We start from the raw sequence: 12680 nt of genomic DNA, 5'->3' as shown, positions 1-12680 counted from the left end.
GCCAAGCTCTCTCTCCTTGCCCTGGCTGTTGCCATCATGAAACACCCTCGTCAACTTGCAGAGCCACCCCTGCCAGCCGTAGGCCCCATGGCGGCAGCGGGGCTCCAGAGCCTCAGGCTGGGCCCAGTGCCGCAGGCAGGAGCACGTGGAGGAGGCGGCACAGCACCAGCCCCAGCACCAGCTCCAGAGCTCATGCCCATCACCAGCAGAGCCAGAGGCACAATATATAAAACACTATATATATATATATATATATACACACACATATATACACACACACACACATATATATGTATATATATGTATGTGTGTGTACATATATATATATACACACACATATATACATGTACATATATCTCTTCTGGAACCATTCAGTTTTCAACTTGAGCACAGGAGTTTTACTGGAAGAGCCCATCACAGTCATAAGCTGAGCATTGCTGCTTTGAGACCAGGCTGGGACAGCTGCCAGAAAGACAAATGAAGTAGGGAGAATGAAGTTTAAAATCCCCTTTCAGACAGCTGTGCTTTGCAGAAACATTTCAACTTTTTATATTATTTGGCTTAATGTGATTTCTTTATCAGGGCAGAGCTAGCATGCTTGTAAATACATGTTGGAATTAGATGTTCCCCTTCAATAAAGTGCTTGTCTCAGCCTGACTACACTACACACTCACCACACAGACAACTAACCAGGCTTTTACAGGGGTGGGGGTGAAGCCAGAGATGAAAGTCACGCACCCATGAGGTAACAGGATGATCACAAGATTGCAATGGTGCACTAGGGATGCATTTTTTGCCAGATGGGAGCTGAACAGTGCTCTCTGCTTTGGATTTTGGTCAGAAGATCAGATGGACTGCAAACACTGCTCCATCCTCTGCCTCATCCTGATGAAGGCCCATCTACTTGTGGCCATGCAGATGGTTGGATGGGTTTCGAATGGAGAAGATGTGGTGAAACGGTCACATTTCCCACTTACTTAAACCACATTGGCTTGAGCTTTCAAATGAACCCAGAGGAGCTGGGTTCCTCAAATCCCAAACAGCTTTGGCATAGTTTTGTTCAGAAATTCATTCTTCATTTCTATACATTTACATATGAAGCATTTTGCTGCAAGAGGCTACCAGCACCCACTTTGTTCCAAAATCATTAGTGCAGCAGAATAACATGTTGCACTGCTAGCAATTTTAGAATTGCAATCATTTGAAAACCTTTGATCAGATTTAAAAAGAAAAAAAGAACATGGAGAAAGAATTCCATCACCTGGAGCAAGCACTTTTAGCTCTACTTTCCTGGCATACATCACTACAGCTGCCCAATATAACTACATCCTTGCAAGTTTGGAGTGCTTTTAAAACATGAAAGTGTGTTAGGCTACGTATATATCTCACATAGCAAACTAGCACCATGTCACAACAATAAAAGTCACTTCACAGCCATCATTGCTTTTGGGCCTCATTTAGCTCCTGTGACCCCACAGATGTTAGGTTGGGCATTTCTAAAGCAAGAGAAAACATGGAAAAAATTTCTGAGCACCTCAGCCAAATAGATTCTGCTATGCACTGAAAGTGAACAGTCAGTTATAAGACTTAGTGGTTTCTCCAAGATCATAACTGTTCCAAAATATGCTTTTAATACATATCTTGCAATTCAACTAAGTGCATTCTTCCTGTCAGACAGACACCTGTGTTTCATGTACATCTCTAGCAAGTCTTCAGGCCAACGTTTCTATAAGCTGCTAAAATGTGTTTCTGCTATTCTTTCGGAGTTTCTCCAAGTTTCTGACAATCTCAAAAGCATAAGCATAAAGACAGATGGACATTTGGTAGGTAAGTTTCTTTTTAAACTATCTTGTTAAAATCTCATGCTGCCTTTCAAAGAAATGCTATACATAGAGCAGCCCACTGCCACAACCTGAACAATTCAAAGAAATCTACAGGCACATACCAAATCTTATGATTCCTGCCTTAAGAATGAATTTTGCTGTGGTACATGAACATCTTTCAAATGTTTTACTGTAGTTTTCGAATTTTTCATTTTTAGGAAGAAAACAACAATATTACTGGTGGTTCTATAGAGCAACTAAGGCTTGAAGATTCTTAAGTCTCAAGACACGTCAAGCAGACAAATTGTGTAAATGTGCCTGTGAAGGGAAGACCCAGACTCCCCTGCAATGGAAAACGGGAACTGGATATCGGGAAGTGGGATTCTACCAGCAGCACAGAGCTGGGCGAGTTCAGTCACCAGCGCTGCCCACTCAGGCTACAAGGGCTTACCCCAGCCTGCCTTCACAGACCCACACCTCCACCCCAAGATGGAGGCCTCACTTGCTCCTGATGAAAAAGATTAAAATGAGGAGGGGCCATTCCTTCTCACTCATATATTCATAGGTGCTACTGTTATACCTCCATTCCCTCTTCTCTTCTCCCCCATTCATACGTCATGCAAGGAGTGTGTCACACCAGTAGGCTGGGTACCTGCTGAAGAGACCTATGCTCCAAGCAGGTACTTAACAGACCTGCTCTGTAGATACTTAACAATTATATCCCATTGACCCTATGAAATACAAGGGGCCACTAAAGACTCAATGAGTCTCCTAATCACTACACTAGCATATCATGATTTTCCTCCATCCCTCTTTGGTTTAAGAAAAAATGAATTATTTTTGGACAAGTTGTGCAGCATTAACTAAGGATGAGGCTTAGTACCCTCCCCTCAGATTCCCATTAGGATCAGAGCACTGTTCTGGGAGGTGGAAGAGGAAGAAGTCCAAACACCTTCAGACAGGTGAGTGCATTTAACCCAGATCTCCCACATCCGCAGCGTGTGTTCAATTCAAGAGGATATCAAAAAATACAACAAAATGAATCTCTTGCCTAGAGGCTGTGCTTTGCATGGGAACAACTACATATGTTTTTTTGTTTTTTTTTTTTTTTTTTTTTTTTTAAACAAGCCTGATCTTACATTAACTACCCTTAAAGTGTCTGCTTAATTTGCCCTTAGGAAACATACCCAGCTTAAGGTCAAATTGATACATGCATTACTAAAAAAATTGAAAATATCTAGGGATTCTCACAGAAGTTGAAGGAATTTCATAAGAAATGCTATTCTAGCAGTGGAATGCAGTAACTTCTGGGAAGCTTTCATAATTTCAGCATTTCTCAAGTAAGAAATTAATGAACTTATACCCCCTCTCCAACCACTAAGCTAACTTACCTTAAAAGGGGCGGGCGGAGAGGAATCCAAACTCATTTTGTAGGAGTAACTGCTGCAGAGGACATCTTGCCTGTTCTGAACTACACTATTTCTCCACTTTTCCCTACACCATTCTCTGCACACACTTTAAAAAAATATTCTTAGCCTCTTGCCTTTTCCCCATGCTCCAGATGAGGCCACAGAAGTCACAAGATAACACTCTGTACAAACCAGGACTGAAATAACAGCTCATTTGATGACTCCTCTGAATGAATCCACAGGATCATTGCTTATTTAACAATTCTGATTTGAAGAATCTATTCTAGTATTTCCTCCCTCACTGACAGTTCCCCCCCCACACCCGATTTACATACCAGAGATGTATTCACTCATCCCCTGTACACAAACACCCACTGTTAAAGGCTCTCTCCCAAAGACATACCTTTTAATCACACTGTGGTCATTGACATGCCACGCGCTTACTTCAACGATTTGTCATACATCACTTTCAAGAACGATTCACTTTTAATGCCTCTTACCTGACAGCAAGTCACGAGAACAGTTGATGATGGTGGTTCCAGGCTTTATCCAGCTCACAGGAACATCATCAGGTTTCGTACTGCCAACTACCACCACATCCGCATGATGAAGCTATGAACAGCCCAAAACCCACCCCAGAAACAAAACAAGCATTTAATGTTAGAAGTACATTCTTGAATACGCAACTTATATTCAGACCTTTTTAGCAACAGTCTTTTGAGCAAAGTACTTGCAGATAAATGAAAAAAAAAATAAAAACTGATGGCTGGATTCTTACCACACATGAAATTTATGAACAATAGCATTTTAAAAAGAAAAAAAAAGCAAAACAAAGTAAACTGAAAATGGGCAAGTGAGGATCAGAGTCAGCACCAATAATATTTAATTGGGATTATGTATTTTCAACAAAAAAGCCCCATCATTGTCCACAGTACTGTCCAACAACATAACTTGGAAAGACTTGGGAAAAAAAGGATTGAAAGACAGTAAGTAGGTAATTATAAAGAGTACATTCAGTTTATTTGAAACTAGAAAACCAGGTCAGCTCATGGGAATGCAAGATGACCTGATCTGAAAACATCAATGACTTTGAAGAACACCAATTAAAGCATTTTTTTCCCTTCTCAGTTCATGCTTGCTAATCAGTGCCTCTGATTTAGTTCGACCTTACAGATGTTAGACCAAAAATGCTTACTAAAAAATTCTTATAATCAAAGAGATAAGTGTCTTCCTTTCCTCCCTGTTCTGAAACAGGGCCCTGTAACAATTATTGGAATCAACATGAGATAAGGGACAGCACCAGAGACAGATGTATAAAGAACCACTCCAACAGGAAATATTGGCATAGTACTGCCTCATGCTGGACCATAAAAATTGATTCAGAGAGATGGTGATTTTGGATTTTTTTTTTTCAAAAATTTTAATAAATGTCAAGTGTCACACTCTCAGCAAGCCTCTCCATGAATTGATTTGTGACTGACAAACGTTCCAGCTTCTTTTTTGGCCAAAAGTGCTCTGACGCAACCCTGCCCAGCACTCCTGCCAAGAAAGAACAGCTACAAATTCTATCAGGATAGCAGTTTTTTGGCACAGCTGCACATCCAGGAGGGGAGAAGAGCATAACTGTGGCAGAAAAGGCAGAAAGCTAGAAAAGCTCCAGCTTCTCCTGAGAGGACACATGGATGGCCTAACCCTCCTCAGAGATCCACATGTGGAAACACAGCCAAAAGTGTGGGAGAAGGTTTACTTGCTTTACAGATGACTAATGCTACAAGCTGATTCGGACTTCAACCGGGAGTCCTGTGACACCCTTATGATTGCCTGCAAACGTACAGTCTCAACGGTCATTCAGTCTTACCCAAATTACCTGTGCTCCTGTGTCTCCTGCAAATATCGTCTTACATGCCACTCCTAGGAGGTCACACAAGTAATAGTGCTTGACTAGCATCAACTCAAATTATACTGTGGAATTTGCAAGCAAATTTGAATAAAGAGACACTGCAATGACTTATGTACCAAGCATATTACGCTCTTGTGTACCAAGAGTACAAGAAGCAAATCTCCCCTGCAGAAGAAGACAGCCCCTGCCATAACAGCCAGTGTCACCAACACTGAGAAAATCGGTGATTACAGTGATTATTCCCAGTTACAGAAAACCAGTCTTTTTGGAAAAAAAAAAAAACAAAAACAACAAAAAAAACTGTATCATACTCTAGAAGTTAAAATTCATACACTGCAGATCCGGAATGTCATCCCATGCAAAGCCTCTGAGACAAGGACTATGAGCTTTATACACTGTTTGCATCATGAAGCTATGAACCAGTTGAGAGCTGTATGCAATAAGTGATAATTTTGACAAATGTTCAGCCAACATACTTATGACAGAATTGATTCACTTTAACTATAATGTCAAAAGACAATTGACCAAATATTCATTTCTATGACTACCAATCATAACGCTCAAAAATGTTCTTTAACAGCTGAACACAATCATTTTTTTTAGCCAATGTTAGCACTGATTCAGATGGCTAATGTCAGACATACCCATAAATGTGTCAAAAAACAGAAACCTTTGATCTCATTGCCCTGCCCCACATCCTCCACGAAAAGAAAAATTATCACATGGTACAGAATAGTTGTCCTACAGGCTGAAGATGTACTGAGAACAAAGCCTTTCCCCCGTGATTTCCTTTTCCTCATTTCCAAAAGAAAGTAAATGTAAAGAAGGAAAAAAAAAGTGGAGATACATTTTTAACTCTCTTGCTATAAGCAAGTATTTTTATGTGCAAATATTTATAAAGTTACTGGACAGTCAATGAAGTATATAAAACACTTTATGGAACTTTTTCCTCCCTTGGTGATTAAAAAAATTATATCCAGAAACTTGTTTAACTGGGACAGTGAGTCCACTGGAAGCAACACAGTTGCTTACAGAATTCTGAGTGTCTTTGGAACAGATTCATGTGATCTCCCCATCAGGGCATTTTGGTTTCCCTTGCAAGAAGTCGTGCCCCTGCCCCTGCCTGCCTCACCTTTTTATTTTTTCTTTTGCCATAACCTACTCTTTTGACTGCTCGTAAATCACAAAGGCAAGCAGCAAGCCCTGGGAGGCATGTGCAGGCCCTATCTCCTAAATCAGAAATAAATCACAGACATTAGAGATGGAAAAGACCTATGAAATCATCACATAAAACCTCCCTCGCAAATGTACTGCACAGTCCCCAGACAGAGGATGCATCTGATAGGAACCAGATGCTACAGGCAAGCGTCGCCAGAAGGCTGAGGAGCTATTGACAGGCGTTAGCGTGTGGCCAGGGGGTGACCCATCAGGCGGTGCTCGCTGATGGAAGCGCTGCGTCCCACCACGCAGCCCAGCAGAAGGAGCGACAGCCTCGCGTGAAACCATCCGCAGCGTGCTAGGCAATGGGTTGAAGACGAAGTAAGCCAATACTCAAGTAGCGTCCTGCCTTCTCACCGGTAAATATTTTTTCAGTTGGGAAGAGCTGTGCCAATAAATAATCTGAAACCTTACCTCATAACAAAATACGGTTCTCTCCACCAGGATTTAAGTAGAAGCAGATTAAGAACCACCACCCATTCCCAAGACAGAACATCAAACGTTAAAACAACAATGCAGACACTCAAGCCAAGTAGTTAATGATAATGGTAGAGAAATTGTATATTCCAGATAATTGAAAACCTATTTTGACATCAAGCCTGCATAAACATTTTGTTTCCCCCCATTTAAGCTGAGTGGTACAAGAGCCACTTTTAAACACATGACTAAGGAAAAAAAGAATCCATTAACATTTGAAAAGTAAAAGCCCTCAGTTTCTTGGGTCTGAAGTTAGGCCAGCTAAAATTTAGCTATTTTTTTTTTTTTTTAAATTTAAAATTTTTAGAGGGGATGAAGAATGGGAAACTAATTCAAAGTTCTTTTCCCTTCCCACCTCTGCTAATGAGAAAACTAATTTTACACATCAGCGTACAGATCAATTTCCAGATCAATCACTGCTAATTACCTTCTGAAATCTTAAAATTTATTGTGTAGACAATTAGCTTCAGGTATTTTTTCCACCAAGACATGCTCTCCTTGTGTGGTTTCCTCCAGCTCCATCTCTACACCTTGGGAAATTCAAGCTGTGGACTGTAAATCACTTGCTGCACACCACAGCAATTGGTGCTACCACCTTCTTGCCCAGACACCTGCAGCCCTTTCCCTACCATGCCCACACACTCAGTGCTGCCACACAGTAAGTGGGGTGCTCCTAAAACTCACCACCCTTCCTGGGCACTCGGTCATACCATACTTCCAGACACAGGAGAGGGAGCCAGGCTGTGCCCCAGCTCACAGCCAGGGCTACGCAGTTCCCAGGTGCAGAGGTTAGCCCCTACAAAAGCTACATCAAACAATATCAGTTCTGTGATGATTAAAAGCCCCAAAGGATTATTTTTATATACTTGAAAGCTATGCCAACTAAAGAAAACAGACTTCTTTTTATATACATCTAATTGTAATGGTCCTATAAAATGATCCACTGTGCTTTACTCACTATTCTCTCAGCCTTGCTCATAACGTCAATGTGCAGTCTCTCCCTGAGAGAGTAAGATAACTGGACTCGAAAAGAAAGTAGGTGGGGCTCACACAGGAATAAAAGGCTGCCAACCCATACATTTCTCAGCTGTCACGACCAACCTCCACAGATACCCTACAGCTACAACGGGAGGTATTGACTGGGAATGTAGTGCCACCCATCCTCTCCTTCCCCCCATCAGCCCCACAGGCCTCTGCTGGGTACCTCTACTGCATGCTCAAGCCTCTTGCCACGAAGCATGCTTTAGCATCATACTGATCTAGCTCACAGGCTGGGAGACGAAATTCAAATCACAAGAAACAGATGATACGCACAAAGTTATGAAACAGAAATACACACTGCCTACAGCAGCAGCATTAGGAACTCCACGCAGCCTCCCTCTCCTCTCCTGTTATAGGATCTTTACAGCTGTTCTCACTTTTTGTCATGTCACTCGTGTCCAGCAACATGAAACGCGTTTTTCTGCCAGTAGCAAAGCTCTTTGTCTTATCAAGACACTGATAACAGGACAGCAGATGACTAAGAGATTTCAAATACACTGATGCTTAAGTGGTGGCTCTAAGAAAAAGCAGACTGTGGTCAACAGACATTCTTAGCAAACCTGAGGAAAAACTCCCATTCGTTCACTCCAGCTGAAACACTGTCCCATTTCTCAGCCAATCTTTCATAAACAAATTTTCCGTTACTGATTATACCTTGATAGACTGATTTTCAGCTATTTTACAAACAAATTGGAAGGCAGAAGCTCTCTTAAAATATGCATAATGTGGTTCACAAGCTTACGTGTAAGATACCATGTTGAAATGATGATTGAATTAGATGACTGAACTGAAATTTACTTATGAGTACTAATTATTAGCCAAGTTTTGGCAAGAAAATTACTAAGTAGAGTCCAGTTGAACAATTCAGGTTCTCCTTTCAAACTAGAAAGATACCCTAAGTATATCATTCCCATTGTTCCCTGCTAATACTGAATTGACTTTTGGTTGTCATTTGAAAACGGATCTACCAAATGAGAAATTCCTCAGTACTGAAATTCTTCAGTATCTCTGCACTGATTGCATTTCGAAGAGTTATCTACACAGAGCTGAGCAGAAGGGTAACATCTTACCTATTTCCACCAAAACGCTCAAGTCTTTATCCTTTACTTCATACTTTATTTTACATCCCGTAAATCAATGCAAAAAGAACAGCATTTCTGCACAGCAAGTATACACAGCTGTGCCAGAACCTTCTCAAATATTTTTTTCATTTGTGATTTTATTTGAAAACCCATGAATCTCAAGACTGTTAAAGGAGATAGCTCAGCTGTGCTATGATTATTTTTAATAGATAAAATCAGGTCAACCCAAAATGGAAGAAAGGGAAATATTAATAATCTGTTCACCTTAAAAAAAAAAAAAAAGGAGAGGAAGGGAAAAGAACATGCAAAGTGTGTCAATTATTATGCAGGTCAAAGGAAGAAAATTAAAATGTCCCATTATTTTTTTCTCATTTCCTGACATGAGATAGAAAAGATCTCATAACTACCAAGTCAGATGCTAGATGGTATTATGCTGTTTGCTGGCAGAGCTACCTCTACACTGTTAAACGTTTCCTAAGGTTGTCTAAAACATACCTGCATCTTTTGCAGAAATGTTTTTTAAATGATAAAGTGCATGAGTAAAAGAAGAATTAACAAGTCCACTGTGATACAAAACCCGATCTAAAAAAAATGTCAAGATTAGTATTACATGTCTCATTTAAACCAACATAATTGCTAAAGAAAACAATTGATGTTATGCTACCCTTTAAGAAAAAATCAGCAAAGATAATACCTGCTTCAAAAAATGTATTATATCATTAGGTTTGGGATTTGTGATTCAGTGCAAATGGGCCTAGCCAAAAGACTAAGACAGAGAAGGTACACCTAGCCTTGAGCTCCATGTTTCTTCTCCTGGTATATACTCCAAAATAAATGCATCTCAATGAAAAGTTCGTACTCTTCATCAGTTCATTTCTCACTCTGTAAGTGAAGTTATTGTGCTACCATACATCATACTTATGAACAGCACACAGAATGCTGTTGTAGAAGCATCACTTTCAGAGGAAGGAGCAAGTGCATAACCACGCCTGAAGTTAGTGCTTTGTGCAGAAAAAAAATAAATGAATTTTTTCCAAGTCCTGGAAAAAAAGTCTACTTCAACACATTAGCTTACTTGAAATTCAAATAGAAAAAAAAGAGAAGAAACCTTGTGAGCCTTAAAATTGTTTTTGCTTAACCAGTGTATCAAATGAGCAAGAGAAAATAAATTCTCATATTCTTATAATCATGTTATCCAGCAGTGTTGTACTGCAAATGCAGGCTGCCTAGCCACCGCATAAGAAATCTGTGCTTGGTTTCTGATTCTCGGGCTTCTGGGAATCCAGTACAGGACAATCTCCATGCACACGTTCCATTTTACCTATGAGCTAGAGTTAACTGCAACAGCACCGCATCCAGTCGGCTAGGCCAGTGCTCAGGGTTACTGGTGACACACTGTTGCAGGCTTACAGAGGAGGAAGAGGAAGGTAGGTCTCCCCAGACAGCTGCTGCTGGGTCCCCCAGACAAAGCAGAAACTCCTTTATTGCCAGAAGTTAAAATGAACTTCGGAAGACTGATGTGCAAAGCCTCCAGCTTCCTCCTGCTTCAGCCTCATACTGTTTCCCATCCGTGACCTGCTGTGAGAGGTAAGCTATGGGGAACGCCAAAAAGCAAGGCTGGATGATGGGAAAGCATCTAGATGGGAGGAAACAGATCCGTCTCCAGCAGATAGCACTGCACGGCAGCTCTGGTCTGGTCCAAGCCATGGCAAAAGCCATGACCCAGCGGAAATACCTCCGGGTACCCCATTACCCTCCCCACCCAGCCCAAAGCAGCCCTCAAACCCAAACAGCAAGAAATTATTACGGCAGAAGACACTGCCATATGAAGTTCACAACACTTCCACCTCCAACAGGAGTATGTGTTTCCTAAGCCTTGTCAGTCACTCGAAGCACAGAAATGAGACAAGCCTAACAAAAACATCAGCAGCTGTGAAAACATGGGTTTGCCAAAGGACTTTTGAACTGTCACAGCTGCTTACGGGTGTTTCCTCCTCCTGTCCTTGAGCTCAGACCCGAGGGGCTGGACACCATCAGGTTGAGTTAGCTGCCACCGTGCGGCGTGTGCTGTGCAATGCGAGGCGACAGCCAGCCTGTGCTGCGCTGCAGGCTGAACGGGGACCCTCTCTGAACAGACACAGGGGGCAACGCACCCCCAGCTGTATTATTCTGTGAAACTTGGGATTAAGGAACAAAACAGGAAGGTTGGCAGGAAGTCGTATCAACTTAAGAATTGTTGATAAAAACTCTGCAAAAAGCAACCGGGAAAATAAAGTATGTGAAATCCTTTGAATTAAAAACCCTGAATTTCTCCAAATCCCCTTGCACCTCTCTTCAAAGCCAAAGAGAAGTTCCCGATCCCCTTTGTCCCCAAAGAGTCAGCATTTGCAAATCCTTAAGACACAATGCAAGCGACACAGTACCGCTGGTGGCATCCCGGCCGGGGACCATCACCTCCCTGGGGAGCAGTGCTCGGATGCTGGAAGAGAGCTCTCACCTTGTTCTGTAGCTCACGGGACTTCCACTGGCAGCTGGCGGTGGTGGCTCCCCTCCTCTGCAGCAGGCAGTGCAAGGAGGCCCCCAGGGCCCCGTCAGCACCCACCAGCAGCACCATCTTCCCATCTGCAGGACAGACACGAGGCATTGAGCCGCCCACAGCTGTAAGGGCACTAGCACCAAGCCCCACATGCAGCGTTCACGTGAAACCCCCACCCCCAGCCAGCCGGCAAAGCACATCCCCACAAGGCAGCTCTGTGCTCCTCCTCAACCACAGCAACCACGTCATTAAAGGCAGCTTTTTTGGAGCCCACGGAGCGACACGAACAACTGGCTTTAAGTTGTTTCTTTGGGACTCTCCAATTCCAGTAAGCAAATATTGCTCTTCTGGTTTGCTGGTATTTTATTTTCACAAATCCTTCCATTCATATTTGTTACTAAGCCCATTTGACCACATGTTTACAGTTCTGTTATACAAATCCTCGTCTCAACAACACTGAATCGCCTTACGAGGGACTATTTCTGATCCCCTGCCTTGAACTAACATTGTCTTCACAAGCTTCAAAGCCACCTGTTTATATCTGCCATGTCAATGTTAGCACTTATAAAATACAACCCCCTCAAAAAATTCACTCAGCAATTATTTACTGGCAGATCTGGATTTCTTCAAGTGCTCACACTAATCAAATTTGCCAGCTGAAGTCCCTCGTAATGTTTGCACCCCCAATATTTTGGGGTTTTGAGGACTCAGACGTCTCAGGTGGCTTCAGTGAGATTGAATTTGCTTATGGCAGGAAATCTTTGCCTTATTTCCCCAAACTGTAGAGCTGAGACCTATTTATGCAAATATTCCATCAGATCTCACTGAGGTTCTTTTCACTAGCAGGAGACAAATATATTGCAGGTGGGAAATACCAAACAAATCAGAAAACAAAACTTGATTAGATTATATTTGTCTCAATCAGGACTAATACTGATTTTAGTTACATTTGAATTAACGCTGTAATTATGATAGAATGACTCACCTAAATCTTCAAGAAGCTCCATCACAGCACAAGCAGTAGGAGAAACTAAGCAGTCATAGGCATCTCCACGTACCAAACGTCCCAGGTTTACATCAGATAATCTGCAGTGGAAAAATATCGCAATTAAAAAAAAGAGCTTGTGAAATGTAAATCCTCAGTAAAGCTTGTAACATGAATAATAGCTAATCCCAAGAGCAAACGCGTATTGT

The 12680-nt window shown here is 41.8% G+C and overlaps 1 protein-coding gene across 2 annotated transcripts in view; it reads right to left on the bottom strand.

The window, feature by feature from the left end:
• Window positions 1-12680, bottom strand: part of MTHFD1L (methylenetetrahydrofolate dehydrogenase (NADP+ dependent) 1 like) — a 152450-nt gene that overhangs the window by 131206 nt on the left and 8564 nt on the right. For both annotated transcript variants that reach the window (XR_010830351.1, XM_066994190.1), the window contains exons 6-8: window positions 12472-12572; window positions 11448-11572; window positions 3733-3844 (exon numbers count right to left, since the gene is read on the bottom strand). Coding sequence is in view for 1 of the 2 variants with exons in the window: in XM_066994190.1 (XP_066850291.1) it covers window positions 3733-3844; window positions 11448-11572; window positions 12472-12572 (338 nt within the window). In the remaining variant the exon portion in view is untranslated. The remainder of the gene's footprint in view (window positions 1-3732; window positions 3845-11447; window positions 11573-12471; window positions 12573-12680) is intronic.

This window comes from Anser cygnoides, chromosome 3 (genome assembly GCF_040182565.1).
Source record: "Anser cygnoides isolate HZ-2024a breed goose chromosome 3, Taihu_goose_T2T_genome, whole genome shotgun sequence".
Classification (NCBI taxonomy): domain Eukaryota; kingdom Metazoa; phylum Chordata; class Aves; order Anseriformes; family Anatidae; genus Anser; species Anser cygnoides.
Note: the sequence above shows the minus strand (reverse complement) of the source record. Positions and strands in the feature narration are given on the sequence as shown.